This window comes from Puntigrus tetrazona, chromosome 7, assembly GCF_018831695.1.
Source record: "Puntigrus tetrazona isolate hp1 chromosome 7, ASM1883169v1, whole genome shotgun sequence".
Taxonomy (NCBI): Eukaryota; Metazoa; Chordata; class Actinopteri; order Cypriniformes; family Cyprinidae; genus Puntigrus; species Puntigrus tetrazona.
This window is the reverse complement of record NC_056705.1, coordinates 39423567-39442636: the sequence shown is the minus strand read 5'-3', so window position 1 is coordinate 39442636 and position 19070 is coordinate 39423567. Positions and strand designations below refer to the sequence as shown.

At 37.2% G+C, this 19070-nt stretch overlaps 1 protein-coding gene across 4 annotated transcripts in view; it reads left to right on the top strand.

Annotated features, from left to right (window-relative positions):
• myom1b (myomesin 1b) overlaps window positions 1-19052 on the top strand; it is a 39413-nt gene extending 20361 nt beyond the window's left edge. Inside the window, exons 15-38 of one of the 4 annotated variants that reach the window (XM_043243142.1) lie at window positions 901-918; window positions 2731-2927; window positions 3006-3132; window positions 3671-3855; window positions 4518-4632; window positions 5869-6025; window positions 7476-7582; window positions 7672-7716; window positions 8532-8668; window positions 8743-8887; window positions 8974-9033; window positions 9996-10063; window positions 10147-10260; window positions 11044-11131; window positions 11943-11981; window positions 12726-12831; window positions 13797-13960; window positions 14550-14586; window positions 14689-14711; window positions 14806-14861; window positions 14940-15155; window positions 17320-17500; window positions 17591-17764; window positions 17835-19050. In XM_043243142.1, the coding sequence (XP_043099077.1) occupies window positions 901-918; window positions 2731-2927; window positions 3006-3132; window positions 3671-3855; window positions 4518-4632; window positions 5869-6025; window positions 7476-7582; window positions 7672-7716; window positions 8532-8668; window positions 8743-8887; window positions 8974-9033; window positions 9996-10063; window positions 10147-10260; window positions 11044-11131; window positions 11943-11981; window positions 12726-12831; window positions 13797-13960; window positions 14550-14586; window positions 14689-14711; window positions 14806-14861; window positions 14940-15155; window positions 17320-17500; window positions 17591-17764; window positions 17835-17974 (2699 nt within the window). In that variant the 3' untranslated portion in view covers window positions 17975-19050. Of the gene's footprint in view, window positions 1-900; window positions 919-2730; window positions 2928-3005; window positions 3133-3670; window positions 3856-4517; window positions 4633-5868; window positions 6026-7475; window positions 7583-7671; window positions 7717-8531; window positions 8669-8742; window positions 8888-8973; window positions 9034-9995; window positions 10064-10146; window positions 10261-11043; window positions 11132-11942; window positions 11982-12725; window positions 12832-13796; window positions 13961-14549; window positions 14587-14688; window positions 14712-14805; window positions 14862-14939; window positions 15156-17319; window positions 17765-17834 lie in introns of all 4 variants that reach the window. The other 3 variants (XM_043243143.1, XM_043243140.1, XM_043243141.1) reach the window with 3 other exon arrangements.
• Window positions 19053-19070: the final 18 nt, after the last annotated feature.

Sequence of the window (19070 nt, the reverse complement as noted above, 5' to 3'; positions counted from 1 at the left end):
TTGCTTGACTGCAAAGCTTGCAAGGTCTAAAAAAAAAAAACATTTTTCATTGGCAAAAGCGGTTTCTTATTGTAAAAGCTATACTATTTTTAAAATAATAAAAATAAAAGCAATTAAAATTCAGTGCTGATTAATATATAAAACTAGCCATAAAACATAAATATTGTTATGTTAATTTTTGTACAAAATTAAATATTCACTTTTTATTTTACATTATAGTTTAAATAAAATAATAATGCTACTGACATACATTACATGTATATAGTAAAATATAAACCTTTAATATATATTTTTGTCCTTGATCACATGCCTATGCTAAAGTTTTTTAATCAGTAATTGTTATATTACATGACAATCAACACGCAGGCCTTTCGAAGCCTTTTTTATTAGATCAACTAAAACATAGATAATTATTCTAAGCTGGAATATGGCCATTAATTAAAAATGTACATTAAAAATGAATGCAACAAATAAAAATAGCCTATAGATGATAGACTTTTGACTAAAGAACATGTTAGTTGCATATTATGGCATTCATTGAGCTTTATGTGCCTTGATGTACCGCTATAGTGTGATGTTTTTCAGCTTAAACCTTTATGACTTTAAAATGCACAAACTAAATAACTCTTATCACCTGCCAAATAATCTTACCTTTTATTTCCCTGAGCTCATTGCTCCTTTAACTTCATTGCTTGTTTTCATTGCCTCCTTCCATAATTTGCATAGAACATTGCAAAACCAAATGTGATTATCTCTTGCATGCATTCAAAGTTTTCTACGGAGATAGAACTTGGATAATTAGAGCGGAGGAGATAAATGTGAAGCGCTCTGAATGTGATTGTGTTTTAATGGGATTCATGTCTGCTCTCTCTTGCTGTTTTCTCTTGCTAACTCCTGTAGGGGGCGGTATTCTTCACGGTGTGTGTCTGGAGTCGGGGGGTAACGGGGTCGGACTAACCCAGCACAGCTCTTGCGGAGTGGGCAGGCATGTGGCGCCTCACTCCCCTGCTGACACGCATCTAACACGCATAGCTAACGTTAGCGCGAGGGTTGAGGGAGGGGGTCAAAACGCTGGCCGCAAAGGCCGTCCGGCCGCATCACACGAAGGCAAGCAGGGCGAAAGGGCCAGTCAGCGGCAAGCGGGACCTGCTCGTGGGCAGGAAACTACTAAACAGGTTGCAATTGAATTGGTAAAGCCCAACTGTGTCCAAAAGGAGCTGGCAACAGAATTGCCGGACAGTCGTAAGTCCCCAGTAAACTCTTCCCCGGAACAAGAGAAAGCAGGAGAGCGAGAGACACTACGAAGAGGCTCAGGTGAGAAGAGAGAGAGAAAAGCCACTCTCTGGATCCCGTCGGCATCCCTCCTCAGAGTTGGCCTGCCTCCATTTTCTCCTTTCCTGTTGTTTTTTATCATTCATTTTTGCTCATTTCACTCTCTGTCTTTTTCCTTTTTCTTTAGTGTATTGCCGTTTATCCACTTATGCACTCGCCATCAATCATTTATGTGGTCATTATTGTCAGATTGACCCTTGAGGAAAAGAAGGACGTTTTATAGAATCATTTTATATAATCTAATCGGCGCAAACCGAATGTAATGTGTTAACTGCAATATAAAAACCCATTATATTTTACATTTATATTAAATGTGAATATAAACTATAGTATAAAAGGCATTCATCCTATGCAGTTAAATATACTTATGTAGGACATAAGTACATCTTTATAATTGCTTTTATAATTTTTGAAACGTCAGTTGTTTGATAAACCGAATATATTGACAGAAATTAATGTAATTTCCGCTGAAATTTGTATGTCATGTATATGAATATATTTGTAATTACACATTTGTATTGATTAGGCTGCATTTAAAACATATTAGGTTTAAATGTAATGTTGAATAATATACTACAGTTACCTTACATATGTAAGTCAACACATCTGAATAAATGTGCTTATTTTATTTATTATTATTATTATTATTATTATTACATTTTTAAAATCAAAAGATGAATAAACATTAATTTAAATAACTTTCAATGGTTTAAAAAAAGTGCTCTTTTTAAAAATGTACTTAAGTGTGTAAACAAAAATGTCTCTCTTTAAGTGGCTTTTCACTACATTAATGTAATACTATCTGCAAAAACATTTTTTGAAGATATACTTTTAAGATTTGAAATTCACTACACATTCACATTCAGCACAACGAAAGTGAACCTCTTTTTTTACAAGGGTTGACCTAAGACCTCTCATGACATTGGCATATTGCAGTTGTTTTATTGAGCTTGTGGTCACGCTGTGGTTATAAAGACTGCTAAAATCAACCACACTGGAAAATGCAACCCAGCTAAAACCAGTTTCTAATGGTTTCTTGCTGATCCAGCTCTAAAAGCAAAGCAGACCATCTTAAACCGGTTTGACTTAGCTTTTCCAATGAGGACTTGTTTTATACGCGGTAAGTCTTCTCAGCTACATAATTTGAAACCCTCAAATAACGTCACCATCCACACCATTGCATCAAGGGATGCTCTTTGGCTTCTTTTATGCCACCAGCCACAACAGGCAATATGCTGGACACCTCCCTACTATACGATACCCTCCTCGCAATGTCATAGTGCCAGTCTGTACTCTTACAGTTCAGTGTTTGGTTTGAATATTTTACCCCACGTACGCTGGTACACACTCCTTTCCTGTGTACTACATCACTGCTAACTGTGGTGTTTTTTACGCCAGCTTCACCCACCCCACCCTACGGTATTACCGTTCTGGAGTGTGTCCGGGACGCCATGGTACTGGCCTGGAAACAACCCACTTTCATTGGCGGTGCTGACATCACCGGATACTTCGTTGATTACCGTGAGGTCATTGGTGGAGTCCCGGGAAAATGGCACGAGGCGAATATTAAGTCTGTCAGCGAGAGAGCTTACAGAGTGAGTAGGACATGTGTGTTAACAGGTAAAACGGTAGACCATGCTTTTTGAGATCTCCAACTTTGTCTTCCTGTCTAGGTTTCAGAGTTGAAGGAAAACATGCTGTACCAGTTCCAGGTACGTGCAGCCAACATGGCCGGCGTGGGGATCCCGTCTCTTCCCAGCGAGACGTTCAAGTGTGAGGAGTGGACTATTGCTGTACCGGGTAGGCACAAATCAATTCGAAAAATTTAGCGTGCCATTTTACTTTCCAGAGCTGTAACGCTTACTCACGGCAAGTGACCCTTGTGACAAAAAAGGAGCAGTTCACACAAGCATCCGGAATCTAAAAGGTTAAACATTTTATAAAAAGGTCACCTACATCTTAGATGCCCTTGGGGTGAGCAGGCAAACATCCAATTAAAATCTTTGGTTGAACTATCCCTTTAAGTACTTAAGTGCAAATATACTGAATGTATGTATTTATATATACACTTTAATGTCATTACAAAGTGCACATAAGTGTACTTAAGTGTGTTAAGAAACAATCATGAAAAAAAAAGATATATATATGTAATCTGTAGCCCAATCAAAATCTGAAACTAATCCTTAAGGATCTTGTAAATTTATAAACATCCTTCAGAATTCTGGAAGAAGGGTTCACATGGTATTTAACTCGAATCTACAAATTTAAGACTCATACAGTATCGCTTAATGTACTTAAAATACATTTTCACTTCATTCGTCACATCGGATGATTTTAGGACCACCCCATGACCTCCAAGTGCAGGAGGTGCGTAAGGACTCTGTGGTCTTGCTCTGGAAAGCCCCTGTCTACCAGGGTCGTGATCCTGTCAATGGATACTACATTGATATCAAAGAGGCTGAAGCGGCCTTTGAGATGTGGAGAGGAGTCAATGAGAAAGCCACTGACAAGACATTCATGAAGGTTCGTATGCGTGCAGAAATCATGTGTGACGCTCTTTAAATAGAGCGCCTTTTCTGTAAGTAATACAGTGTGTTTAAGAATATACTTATTGTAAACGTATTGTTTTATGACACGTATAATATAGTTTAAATTCATATTTAATGCATTTAGCACATTTAGTGTTTTCTGCCCCGCTTAAGTAGGATTTAAATACATCTTTATATGTAATTTCAAAATGACTTTGTCTTTGAAATGTATTTACAATCATTTACAGTAAACTAAAACACACTTTAATGGCATTTCTATGAACATTGTATCGTATAGAAAATATAGTTGTAAATACGCATTTATAATTTAGCACATTTAAACGATATTAACCATAATCTTTACATGTATTTTAGCATGTCAGAAAGCACATTAAAAGATTTTTAAAACACACTGACTCAAAATGCATTTTTAATTTGAAATTATTAGAAGCACTTCTTAAAAGGGTACTTAAGTGTGTTAAAAAAACTGTCATGAAATTGTCTCAATTTAAGCCGTTCATCTTATTATATTATCTGCATGTTCTGTATTTTAAAAAATATATATATACTTGTAATATTTTAAGTAAGCTTAAATTGAACAGAATTGAATCCACTTCTTTTTTCAGATGGTAGTAAATGTTGTTTCTGTTGTTCTAGATCAAGGATCTGAAGGAGGGGGAATCGTATGTTTTCCGTGTGCGTGCTCAGAACAAGGCTGGTGTGGGAAAAGCATCAGATCCTACAGAGACGGTTAAGGCGGTGACTAAACCAGGTACTAAACTGAACCAAAGCAGAGTTTCTCAAATAGCATAAATAAATAGGTAGGGCACATAGACTTATCCTATTAAGAACCGAGAAAAAGGAGTTTTTATGATGGCTTTACATTGTTTATAGCATAAAAAATAATGTGCAAAAAATGTTTTTTCAAATAATATTTCATCCTTAAGTTAAGCTATGTCCTCATTTGAAGACATCGGGACTCAATTTCTTAAAAAAAATGAAAATGAATGAATGAGCATGCATAGGCAAAGCATTGGTTTTAAAATCACCAATACACCAAGATTATTTTGGCTTACCAAAGGATGAATCTCAACTATGTAATAGCAGAATTATTCGATATACCGTTTTCTTTCGGCAAAACGTAAAAATGCAAAAATGTAAAATGCTTATAAACGTAATGTAAAAAAATCTATAAACTAAATCTAATTTGCATATTAATGTGTTTTTGGGCCAACACAAAAAAAGAAGTGTAATAATGGGAGTAATAATTGACAAGAATTTCTTAATAACATATAATGTTTCATAGAATGCTGAAATATATTAATAATATGAAATATATCTCCCAAAATGCTTAACAAACATGCTTTTAGTCTTCATGTCATATTTGGATTTGAAACCCCATACAATTTTCCTGAGAGATTTATTTATGACGCACAATTTAAAAAGTGGAAAGGTTTAAATGATCATTTTATTTTCGTATTTCCATATAAGAGTCACAAAATGAATTGAAGACTGAAGAGAGGGCGTGGTCACTGTGAAACATCCAATCATCTGGTGTCTCTGAAAAGCCCTGAATGTGCTCAGTGCAAGACGTTCAGACATAAAACTGTGACATAGTCTCACAAAAATATAAGGTCCTTATTTTCAAGCCCTGTACCCCAAACACAGGTTGTATAGATGCTTTATAGGATGACCCAAACAATTCCTGATGGATAAAATCATATTTTTCCATTGAATATCCTGTTTCATTCTGAGAAATCGATTATTACAGTAGTGAAAAGGATTGTAAATACGCTTGACTTTAAGTTGAAGCAGACCATGCTGAACTTGCTTCAGAGTATATGTTGAACAAAACCATATGCGGCTGTATCAGAGTGAACAGGAAGGAACGAAACAGCACAAACACGTCATCTTTAGCATGGGTGCTTTAGGAAGTGAGGAGTTAAATGCAGGTTAACCCTAAAACAAGACCAAAATCTGGAAGCCAACAAGCTATTCTTTCCCACAGGCACCGCTGAGATAGTCGTGAACGTTGACGATGATGGCGTCATTTCGCTGAATTTTGAGTGCTCTAACCTCACCGCTGACTCCAAGTTTGTCTGGTCCAAGAACTACGAGGAAATGTCCGAACCTGAACGCATGACCTTAGAGACCAAGGGTAACAAGTAAGTGCGTGTGCTATAAAGAGTTTTCTAAGGTTCTTTGAGGTTCTCTGATGTTATCGAAGTTATTTTACATCTAAAAACGTCATTTAGAAGTGATAGGCTGGCCTGCTTTAACCCGCCTGCGTTCGAAAGAGTTGTAGACTTAGTGACAGGCTAATAGTTGCATGTGTTTGATATCATACATCCCTCACAGATTGCAGCTTCTGTGATTTTGCTTAAAACTGCATAAATGCTATTACGATTCGTTTTAACAGGCAAAGCAATAGTGATCAATCTCCACGTTGAACTGTGCCTTATTTATAAACGGATCTGCGGTGAAATGAACAAAGGACCGGCCTGGAACTTCTCTCATAAACGCTACGTGCCTGAATCGGGGGGCGGGGCTAAACAGTAGGCGTTGATGATCTTCAGCAGAGGCGGTGCTTATCCACACTATTACATCATGACGTTGTTGGCAGACCGCCTTCAATATACGCTACTTTTTTTTTACCTAATTAGAAAGCTTTGAGTTCTGAAACTTACAGACCGTTTTTTATAGTAAAATTTTGGTCTTCTCAGTTCATGTTCTCTTTAAATGTTTAATTATTGACATTTTTCAAGGGTTATTTTAACCAAAACTGTTATTTAATGACACATGTAGGGAGCGCTTTATCTCAAAGCTGTATCCATTTAATAATTTTCATAAAAATGATAACTGACACTCAATACGTTATTATCGTGTGCTGTTTTATAATGTACTACAATACTGAGGACCAGAAGTCTGCCACTTTTTACACTACTAGTATAAATAACTATTATTACTGCAAAGAAAATACTACTTAGTAGTATCTATCGCTAAAAATACTGTGAATAGCTCACTCATATATACAGAAAATATACTCATGCTCAGGCCATTCAAGATGTAAATGGGTTTTTTCCTTCAAGGAAACAGATTTGGGGAAATGTTTGCATTGCATCTCTTATTCACCGATGGATGCTCTGCGGTGAATGGGTGCCGTCAGAATGAGAGCTGATAAAAACATCCACTCCAGTCCAACAGTTAACATCTTGTGAAGCCAAAAGCTGTGTGTTTGTAAGAAACACATGAGTCATGAAGACTTGATATTTGGGTGCTTTGATATTCCTATTTGCGCGTCCATTGAAAGTCTAGGTAGTCAACAGTTTTATCACGTAAAGACATGTTAAAAGTAATCCATATAAATGGAGCGGTTTGATCCAAGTCTTCTGAAGAGCCACAGTCGTTCACAAATAAATATTGATCAATTCACACACGTTACATACGGAAAATGAAGTTGCTTGAGGTGAGAAGAAACCTTTGCGTGCATGTTTGTTAATAGAATTTGAATCTGAAATCGAGATTAGCTGAAATACCTACTTTTTTGTTTCAGAGGTCAGGTTGAGTAAATGATTACAGACTTTGAATTACTGACTGATCAGATCTGGTCTGCAGGTCCAAAGCCAGCTTTAAGACACCTTCAGAAGAAGACCTGGGTATCTACTCTTGTTTCGTGACACACACTGATGGAGCCTCTGCCAGCTACACGCTCTCCGAGGAAAGTGAGTTCACTGGCTTTTTGGGTTTTTTTATGCTTGAATTGACCGAGTTAACACTGACTCCGATCCTTTCTCTGCCCTGTTCCTCGCAGCTCTAAAAGATCTCCTGAAGATCAGCCACGACCACAAATTCCCCAGTGAGTAAACACCACAAGCACTTTTCTTTAGCTTTTTATATTAAATTAGTGAGCGCTCGCTTAGTCCACTTTAACGTACTGTTAAGAGTGCTTTTTGCGTCAATAATAACGTATAATACTTTTTAATAATAAAACTAAAAGTAATGATTTAGGACACATAACTGCATGGATATTAAACGCCATTAGCTTTTTTTATCTTTGCATTGCAAAAACTGAAACAGACTTTAACGTAATTACACATTTGTAATAATAAAGTTAAGTAATCTTTTATTTCATTAAGATTATGGTAACACTTTACAATAAGGTGTCATTTGTTAATGTATTAACTAACATTTATTGCATTATTTATTCATCTTTGTTAATGTTAGTTAATGAAAATGCAGTTGTTCGTGTTAATTCACTAACGTTAACAAGCATAGCTTATCATTTTAATAATGCATTAGTAAATGCTGAAATTGACATGGACTAAAATTAATAAATGCTGTAGAAGTATTGCTCATTCTTGGTTGTTAACTAATGAGCCTTACTGTAAAGCGCTTCCAAAAGTATTTATAAATACACTTTGCAATTTATCAATCAGATGCATACTTTTCACAAGAGCGGTTATGTATTTAAAATAGTGAACTAAAGTCACTTATCCTTTGGTTAAGAGAAAAACGTGTTTGACATGAAAGATATATTGCTTGCCAGTTTATCGATTGCATCATGCCTGGTTTCGATACAAAAACAGAGCGTATGCATCAAGGTCAAGTACAGCTCCCATCCTCCCATTAAAAACAATGGACGTTATTCAAGACAGAGTTGATTTTTTCCAGTCATCCCTCTGAAGACGGAGCTGGCCGTGCAGCTGCTGGAGAAGGGCAGAGTTCGCTTCTGGTTGCAGGCTGAGAAAATGTCCGCCAATGGAAAAGTCGAATACGTGTTTAACGACAACGTGATCCACCAGGGAGAGGTTAGAGGAACACCGAAACGTGACAAAGCCTCGCGCGATCGCCGTCGCTAACGGTCTCTCTCTTTGTGTTGTAGAAATACAAGATGAACTTTGATAAAAACACCGGCGTCGTTGAGATGTTCATGGAGTCTCTGAGCAAAGACGACGAGGGGACGTTCACTTTCCAGCTTCAAGACGGCAAAGCCACGAACCAGTCCAGTCTAGTGCTGATCGGAGACGGTACAGCTGAAAGTCCACATACGTGTGCATTATATATATATGTGCTTCTCATGCCTGTCTCAATAACACCATCTCTTTTCCATCAGTGTTCAAGCAGTTACAGAAAGAATCAGAGTTCCAGAAAAAAGAATGGATTAGAAAGCAAGGTATGATTACTGGACGTGAACCCTAATGGTGCAAAAGTCATAGATTTAGAATAAATAGTCATTTGGGCTCTTGATTTGAAGTGACTACTAGATTCATTATTTTGCAGTAAATAAGTTGCACCTCACACTGGTTCAAAATAAAAGAATTGAATTTTTATCAGCTACTAATGTGTTTAATTGCAATATATTGCATTATATAATAAGTCTTTTGGAACATGCATTGCAGCCCATGTCAGATCACAAAAAGCATAACTTGTATTCTGGAAAAAGCAATATTCCTGTTTTAATGCGCGGTCACAGCTGAGCATTTATGGACATTTAGCAAAAGCTTCAACCACGGCTCATAAATAAATACATTTAAATCAATGTTAACTAAAATTAAACATTTAAGCGACTGAATCATGTCTATTTCAGGTACTTTCTGCCCAGTATTTTTAATTTCCGTTAAATTACTTGATTTTTTAGTAAAAGTAAAATAAACAAAAATTAATTAAAAAAAACTATATGAACATATTCTTACAAAACAAAAACGGATAAAAACGACAAACTGAAAATAAAATTAATACAATAAAAATAGCTATTAAAAATAATTAAAAAACTAAAATATAGTATATTTAAATTACAGTCTGAACTAGTTATTTAATAATGCGCATTTTGGCAAATATTCCACACAAACTTCCTGTAAGCGCCAATCATTTATTATAGCTGTACAAAAAAGATCATCAAACTACGTCAGTCTTCGTACTTCCGCTGATGATCGTAATATTTCAGTGTATTGTCAAGATTACAAACAAAGTGGTTAGAATCGCTAATGCTTCTACCTTTCACTGTACTTTTAATAACTTATTTACCAATAGCAGCTAATGAATGGCTTCTTGCACATTCCCAAAACTATCTCACATTTCGTGAAAGGCAGACAGCAGCGCTGTAAGATGTGTTTTCGGCCGTTTCCTCTCTTTAAGGTCCACACTTCGTGGAGTATCTGGGTTATGAGGTGACCCCTGAGTGCTGTGTGAGACTGAAGTGTAAGGTGAGCGTCTCTCTGGTAAACGCTTCAATGCTTCGCGTCTGAACAGTGCTGCTGCTTCACCGACGCTTTATCACGTCACGCAGGTCGCTAACATGAAGAAAGACTCTGTGGCGCTGTGGTATAAGGACGGACGAGAGATTAAGGTCAACGAGAAATTGGATTTCTCTGAAGGAGTGTTGACTTTGGAGATCGCTCAGGTGAGCGGCGTCTTATCGAGATATAACTAAGATACAGCTCGCCAGGCGACGCTATGGCCTGCGCAAGCATTCGATTATTAAGCAGAAGCGTGTAGTTTGTGGTTAACTGGTTCATTTAGTTCATCGGTATAGCTATTACGCATATTATTACGCACAGGCAATACAAACACCGAACATAGTGCAATTCTTCAGTGAATAACCCAGATTAACCCGAGTTCATCTCAAAAACACAAAGCCCACTAGTTGCAAGAACATTTTTCCTTCTTTCCTTTATTTAAATTAAATCATGGGTATGAATTAGTAAAGCAAAATTATTTCTTATTATTAAATGTCAAAAGTTTTATTTGTGACAACAATGCAATAATGTGGCCGCTTTTCTACTAGCCTTATTTTTTTTATAGCAATTACAATCCAATTATATATATATATATATATATATATATATATATATATAAAGCCCCTATTTAATGTTTTACAATATATGAGGTGCTAATGCACATTTTTGAATTCAGCAAACTGACTTTTTTGCGACATATATCAACATATAAATCACGAAACGTACCATTTTATATTTTACGCCCAATCGAATTCCTTGCATTATCTTCACTTTCTGTCTCTTCGCTCGCCCCATAGCTTTGTGCCTCCGTCTTCCTGTTACTTCAGCTTTTGTCTGCATTGTTTTCGGACGACGGATGCTCCTGTAGCACCGTAACACCGGAGCAAGCGCTTAAACCGTTAGGCATGGGATGGTTTTAATTCATTTTGTGTTTGGCACAATGGCAGATCTCCAAAAAAGATGCCGGTGTATATGAAGTGGTGCTGAAGGACGACAGAGGCAAAGACACCTCCACCCTCAACCTCACAGACCAAGGTAACGTTTGGCTCCGTGTTTTTAATACCATACCGTATATTTGAAGTCTCGTTTGTCCTTTGACTACTAATACATTTGATCATATTTAAATCTATTCTGCATCGGTTTCCGCTAATAATGACTGCAAAAGAAGTTTCCTTTTGATTATAAGACCCAACTTTTCCAGACATACTTTTTAAAAACCAAATCTTGTGGATTATTTTCATATCACATGCATTGTTTGATTTTAATGTGTGGTAAATACTGGTAAAATGTACCAGCAAAAACATAAAAAATATGCCATTTTTGATATACCGTAAAAATAAAAGCCTATGTGTATTATATAGACTATCCGTCTCATAGTAGCCTACCAAAACTGCATTAACAGTGAAAGTTAGAGTGGTCTTCAAATCTTGGACTAACATGTTTTCACTGGCCACACATTGCATTATGTGTTTCACGACACACTTGTTTCGTGCATTTTAGTCACCACCTGCTGTTATGGGTGTATTATATTGCATTTACATTTAGTCATTTAGCAGACGCCTTTATCCAAAGCGACGTACAAATGAGGTAGGCATATAGAAGCAAATTAATATCAGCAAAAGGGCAGTAGTGCATAAGGTAGTGCAAGGGCAAATTGACATGACTTAGTCTGGACGAGCATACAAAGTGTTTTTTTTAGATGCATTTCCACGAAAACAAACGTTGCCTTATCCCGTTGGAAAAAAAAACAGCATATGCTGGTTATGTACATTTTAGGGTGCTGGTTTGAACTGGTTTAAGCATAATTGAGTTTTTAAAAATGATTTGCTATCATCTTTTTTTGCAGGATTCAAAGACCTGATGAACCAGGTTTTTAGTGTTATTGGTAAGGTTTATCATTTTCAAGCATAAATGTTTTCATATTGCTAATCAGGGCTTGACGTTAACATCCGCCGGATTTCAAACACCTAATTGCACCGAAATTTCAACGTAACACCTTTAAGGTCTTGTCCGTGAGAGAATCTCGTGGAAAAATCGACACAAATGAGCGCGACTGCACACGGAAGAAAAATAAAAAGTTACGTTTTTATATTTAAGACAGCCTAGTTAAGCAACGTGACACGACCAGGAGAGGGAGGCTTTCTGAAAACCATGATCGCAAATCTGACATTATATAAAAGAGTTAAAATGAGTAGTTTGGGTTTATTTTTGATTTTTGAATCATTTGAGTCAATGATTCAGCGGCCTGTTCGTAAGGACAGGCACAGAACGAATCGTTTGAAGGCTTCAATGACTCATTAATTGAAATTATGTTTCCAACATATATATATATATATATATATATATATATATATATATATATATATATATATATATATATTTAAATAGGTCAAATGACTTAGAAATGTCTGTATGCAATACTAATTCACAGAAAACGTCATTTCCCAACAAGAACATTGTGGCCAGGGTAAAAGCTGAGTGGCTAGCGAATTTGGAAAAACCACTAGCCAAGGTGGCTGGCGAGCAAAAAGGTTAATGTCAAGCCCCGGTCCTGATCAGAAATCATCCCTGTGCATATTTCCACGCAGCCATATAGTTTCAGCGTCACGTTGACTTTCTCTCTGCGCAGCGAACTCCTCGACTCCGCTGAAGATCCAGAGCACAGAGGAGGGAATCAGGCTTTACACCTTCGTCAGCTACTACAACGACGAGCTGCACGTCACCTGGCATCACAAGTGAGAACATGTGACTGCGTTTAAAGGGACGGTTCCCGAAATCAAAACTCTGTCATCATAGGACAAAATCCTATTATTCTGTTTATCCCACCGCAGTAAACATTTACCAAACGAGCATCTCTAAATAAACACAACACAACATTTTCTTGCCACTTTACATGAACTCCAGCTGCGTTAGAGCTAACATTAGCATCATGCTACATAACGTACTTTTACTGTCGTTGAAATACGCTATTTATAGCCTTTTCGGATCGCTGTACAATAGGTTGCACATTCATTACTGTTATGAAAATATCCAAATCTTAAGAAGTACACATACATACCATATCCCGTCGTAATCGTGCGTTCATTATAATTCATAGTGGTTATTTTCATGTTTATTTGGCTGAAACTCGTGACCGCGGCACAAGTATCCCAAAAAATGCAACCCATGCACTGCTCTGTAAACGGACAAAATAACTTTACTTTGAAAATTAATAATTAATTATGTGTGTGAACCTGAAACCCGCAAAACTTGAGTCTTAAGTGTCAATTTTTCAAAATTGAGATTTAAAGATCGTTTGAAGGCTGAACGTTACCATCGATGTATGTTTTTTTTTTTAAAGATATGACAGTATTTGGCAACTATTTAAAAAATCTGGAAAAAAATCCAAATATTGAGAAAATCACAAACGAAGTTCTTAGTAATGCATATCACTGATCAAAAATGAGGTTTTAATGTATTTACCATAGGACATTTGCTAAATGTCTTCAAGGAAAAAATGTTTACCTAATATCCTAATGGCACAAAATTGCTTAAAATGAAAGTTTATCATTTTGGCCCATAAAATGTCTTTTTTGCTATGGCTAAAAGTTTTCCACCAATGACTTGAGAGGTTTTGTGGACCAGGGTCACACACACACACACACTAGGACTTGTGTTCAGTGTAGTGTGTGTGTGTGTGTGTGTGTGTGTTTTATTAAAGGGACGCTGCGATCGCATTCACCGAGCGCATTAAGAGCGGTGTGGTGGGAGAGCAGCTCTGGCTGCAGATCTCTGAACCCACAGAGAAGGATAAAGGCAAATACGCCATCGAGTTCTTCGACGGGAAAGGAGGCTTGCGCCGAACTGTGGAGCTCGCTGGACAAGGTCAGAGAAAAACATGCTTCAAACCCAGTGACCTGCCTAACTGTGCCTTACTTCAGTTTCGATGGGGTCTTCAATACCAAAATCTACATTTGCAAATAATATAATAATAATGAGAAAAGGTCACACAGACTTTCATGGCTGCTAACATACTTAAGTACACTTTAAATGACTTTAAATGAATCATTATGACTTTTTTAAAGAAGTCCAAATACGCTTTAAAGAAGTAATTATTTTGATGTTACTAACATTCTAAATGATTATTATTTCCACAGTAAGTTATTTTATAAATATGATATAAATATTCATTTTTCACAACAATTGCTGCAAACCAAAGTCAAACCATAACACCTAGGTGCTCTCTGTATTGTAGAAATGTGCCATATCTGAGATAAAGCCAGTACATCGGTCTAACTACATGATCTTGTGTGGAAAAAAGAGATTGAAAAGAGATTTTAGGCTACACTCAAAGAAATATACATCATTTTTAAAAGTACCATTCATTTTTATGTATTTAAAAGACAAACAAATGCATTAAATTGAAAGAATGTTTAATAATCATGCATTTAAATAAAAATCTTTCTATTTTCAGCATTTGACGACGCATACGCTGAATTTCAAAGACTCAAGTGAGTGTAAAAAAATCGATCTATGATAGGTACCATTAAGCTTGCGTGCTTGAATAACTAATGATACGATCTTTTCCCATCTTCCGTTGTTTTTTCCCACAGGGCTGCAGCTATTGCCGAGAGAAGTGAGTAGATTCACCGCCCACTTAAGCGTTCGCTGCGTTGACTACATCTTCTGCGGATGTAGCGGAAATCCACTAATCATTCTGTTTTTCACAGATCGCGCGCGCGTGGCAGGCGGCCTGCCTGACGTCGTGACCATCCAAGAGGGCAAGGTAGCGTCCACGCTTCTCTGCACGGCTCGAACAAGACAAAAACGACGCAAAAAATAACTCCTCTCCTCTCTCACACAGTGTCTGAACCTGACCTGCAATATCTGGGGCGACCCCGTGCCCGAGGTCACCTGGCTAAAGAACGAGCGCGAGATGGTTTCCAACGATCACTACATCCTGAAGTTCGAGTCCGGCAAGTTTGCCAGTTTCACCATCACCAGCGTCAATACGGCCGACTCCGGCAAGTACAGCATCCTGGTGAAGAACAAGTACGGCACGGAGAGCGGGGACTTCACCGTAAGTGTCTTCATCCCAGACGAGGAGCCCGGCAAGAAAAAATAAAACGAGCCGAATAGGAAACGATAAACGTTATGATAATGCAAGATTCGACAGTAATGCCCCATCAACATTGACAGTCTGAAGCTACGCTGCTGGTCCAAAAGTTTGGAATAGTTATGATTTTATCATGCTTTTGAAAGAAGTCTTCTTCTCACGAAGGTTGCATTCATTTGATGCAGCAAAAAAGCTAAATATTTTTACTATTTAAAATATCGCTTTTCTATTTAAATACATTTTACAATTGTATTTATTCCTGTGATCCAATCTGCATTTTCAGCAGCATCACTCCAGTCTTCAAAAATCAATCTAATGAAACAATTTTACTGTTTTTACTTTTTTCTTCCCCCAAATGCAGCCTTGATGAGCATGAGAGAATTTAACATATAATAAAAACATCATAATTATTCCAAACTTTCGACTGACGTGCATGTCCTCGGAGGAGAGTAAGATCATGGTGCTAAAATCTTGGTTGCAGATTAAAAAGACTTGGTCCAAGTTTTAATCCATCGATGCCCAAATGTCAAAGTAGAGCTAAAATTAAAAGCGATTTTTTTTTTCTGTGTAGATCTAGTTTCAGAGCTTGCATTGCGACCATTTTCTCCACCGTGGTGTTAGCGCGGTAGCTTAAAGCCCAGGTTAGAGAGTGAATGTAGTTCGACTGTGAGTTTTTTCTCTTGTGTAGTTTTACTGAGTAACAGGTGCACTGAAGTGCATGAAAGTTTGGCACTTTTGAACTGAGGGACAAATGGACGCTCCATTTCTGTGTAGTTTGTCATTACTCTGTCCTTAAAAGCAGGGGCTTAGATTCACAAATAAACATCACAATCGGTGCTGTTTCACGTTTCTAATGAATCACTGCATGTACGATCTGTTACGACTTCACCTCACAGATAATGATGACTTCCTCTGTTATTTCCAATAAATGGAGCACATATTCTCTCGACTCCCTCTCTGTGTGTCCCTTGTTTTTGTCTCCACACTTTCCTCGTCATGCACATCCCTCCTTCCTGAGACCGAACACCGCCCCTAACTTCACCCCCGACTTCAGATTTAACACGCACACGCACAAAACACTTCATAAATACCGTTTTTCATAACCCAATCCAATGCTCAGAATAAAAATGGTAAATATGCACCATTTTAGTGCAGTATTGGTACAATACTGCACGCTTTATTTTAAGGTGTCCTTATTGCAGTGTGGGCATTTATTCGAGTATATATTACAGTAGTGAGCACAAATTTTGAAAAACAATAAATAAAAAGATTGCTTAGTACTTCCGAAGATCATGTAAGTTTACTCAACTCTTGTGCACTTGTTTTTCACCTATATGGTTAGGATTTGTTTTAGGCTTATACTTAGGCTTATACTGTTATTAAATGCAACGTGCAGCAAGGACACAGAAAAATAAAGCATTACCTTACGTTCATTAACAACCTGCAAACAGAGACTGAATTAAATCCAGACTGGACAAATATATACATATACATATATAACACATTAATAATACATATATAAATGAATGCAAGTGAATTAAAAAAGAAAATAATTCACTTGCACAATATAGTAGACCTTCTCCAGTCTGGATTTAATTGAGTATGTAGCCACCAATCTCTTTTTGGAATGACTTTTTAAGCTTTACGCACCTGAAAAAAAAACAGATTTTTACTCTGAGAGCAAAAATCTCTTCTAGTATATAAACAGACATTAAAAAGCAAGAGTTTTTTTTCTGGAGGTTATTGTGCTGATGAACAACATTTCACAAACAATACACTTGTAGGCCATAGTAAAAACAATCACACTTTAAATTGTTTACTGTTGCATCTCTAAATTCAAACTGATGCGTTTATTCGTGTAAAAATGCAAAACATTATTAAAGCAGCTAACTCTAATATGTTCACATGACTGTCAAATTACCACACAGTACATTTGCATTAATGCTATCCATCTTATCAGCTGTCTGTATGCATACACTTTTGGTCAGAGACACACAAGAATACAAGATCAGCTCGCCAAACTTCAGGGTATAATGAATTAAGTATGGTGTCCAAATACAAGAAATCGGGATAATTATGAGAACTGTGTTTGTGCGTCCACGTAACTTGTGCCTCTTGCTCTTGCCAGTTGAATGTGATCGATAACATGGGTGATTTTGGTGTGGTGTCGTATCTGGCCGACGCAGACGGAAACGTGATAGTTGGACCGTCAACTCCTCGCTCAACGACGCCTTCAACCAGATCGGTTCCCACAACCCCGGCTAATACAGACCCCCAAACTAATACCAGAGCGACCCCGAACCCCGAAAATCAAACCCCGAGGACAGAACGTTCCTCAACCCCAACTCCACCTCCTCAGATCCCCTTAAACCCGTCCTTGGTTTCCCCGAACCCCGAAAATCAAACCCTGAGTACAGAACGTTCCTCAACCCCAACTCCACCTTCTCAGATCCCCTTAAACCCGTCCTCGGTTTCCCCGACCCCTCAAAATCAAACCCCAGATACTCCAGCCTCAAACACATCCACTCCTCAACCCTTCAGTCCCACGGCAGCGGAGGAGGAGGAGGTAACAGGTGAGAAACGGGGCAGGAATACTCATAAACCCGCAAAATGCAGGCTTACAGGTTTTGTTGTTTGACACAGATTCGGTAAAGCTGGCTTTAGAGACGGAGCTGGTACGCGTTTCTGGACCAGAGCCCACCACTTCATCAGAACCAGACCTTTCTACGCCGGCTCTTCAAACTGAAAACCACGGAAATGCGCGTGAAAAGAAAGAGGATTAAAAATGCTTGAGGACACGGTTTAACTGTATCTGTGTTTCAGAAGCGGGACATGAATCACGCTAGTCGTGGTTTTAGAGATTTGAGTGTGTCTTTTCAAATACTTCAGAAACGTTCGATGGGAGGGACAATGGTATATTAAGCCGTTGCGTTGTTTTCTCTGAAACAGGTTTGGGTAAAACATAATTATTACTAAAAAGGTCAAACCATCTATAGAAAAAAAGAAAGAAAAAATTGTTTCGAGAAAAAAATAAAATTGGAAAAAGTATAACAACACTCAAAAAACTGTATAACAACACTCAAATAGGATCGTTCTCTATTATAAATAGCATCTAATTACTATTTAAACTTATTGCAAATATCTGCTACTTTTACACAGCAAAAATAGTACAATTTTCACAAAAAAATGCCACTGTTGCACTTCAGGTAAATCGAATATATCAGTATTTTCAACAGCTGCTGACCTAAACTACTGTGAAATCTTACAGCATTTACCAGTTTTTGTAGAAACACGACTTTTTCCTCAAAGCAAAGTTTCTAATGGAGCTGAAAAGTTTCTACGGTGTCCCTAAAAGGACATGGTGACGGATTTGTGTTCTCTTTGCGTTCCTTTTGCATTTTCTCCAACATAGAAACTTTTAACTTGACTACATGAAGAAAGTGATATAAAAAAACAGATCTGGTACACAGATTATTAAAAATAAACTACGAGCAGGCAAGCGGATGAACCCAAAAAGCAACATGCTGAACGGTTTTGAAGAAAATGTTTGCGTAGCGACAGAATGCATCCATTTTTCCCTCCCATCTAATTTTTGAATAGCACCATGTTACTTTTAACACATGTTCCTGGTTTAATTGTGTACAATTAGTCATTAAATGTGCTAAATGCAACTCATTTTCATCTTTTAGTATTAGCTCACAGTACAGCTTTACTGACCCGTTCTCTTAGCAGATGTTTTATCTAAAGAAGCTTGCAAGCTACAAGCACAACCTATTAAATACAGGAAATGTTTTGAATATGTATGCATGTTTATATGTTTGTTTAAATAAAATGTAGAACCACTAATTGAGCAATAGTATTATTAAATGACAATTATTA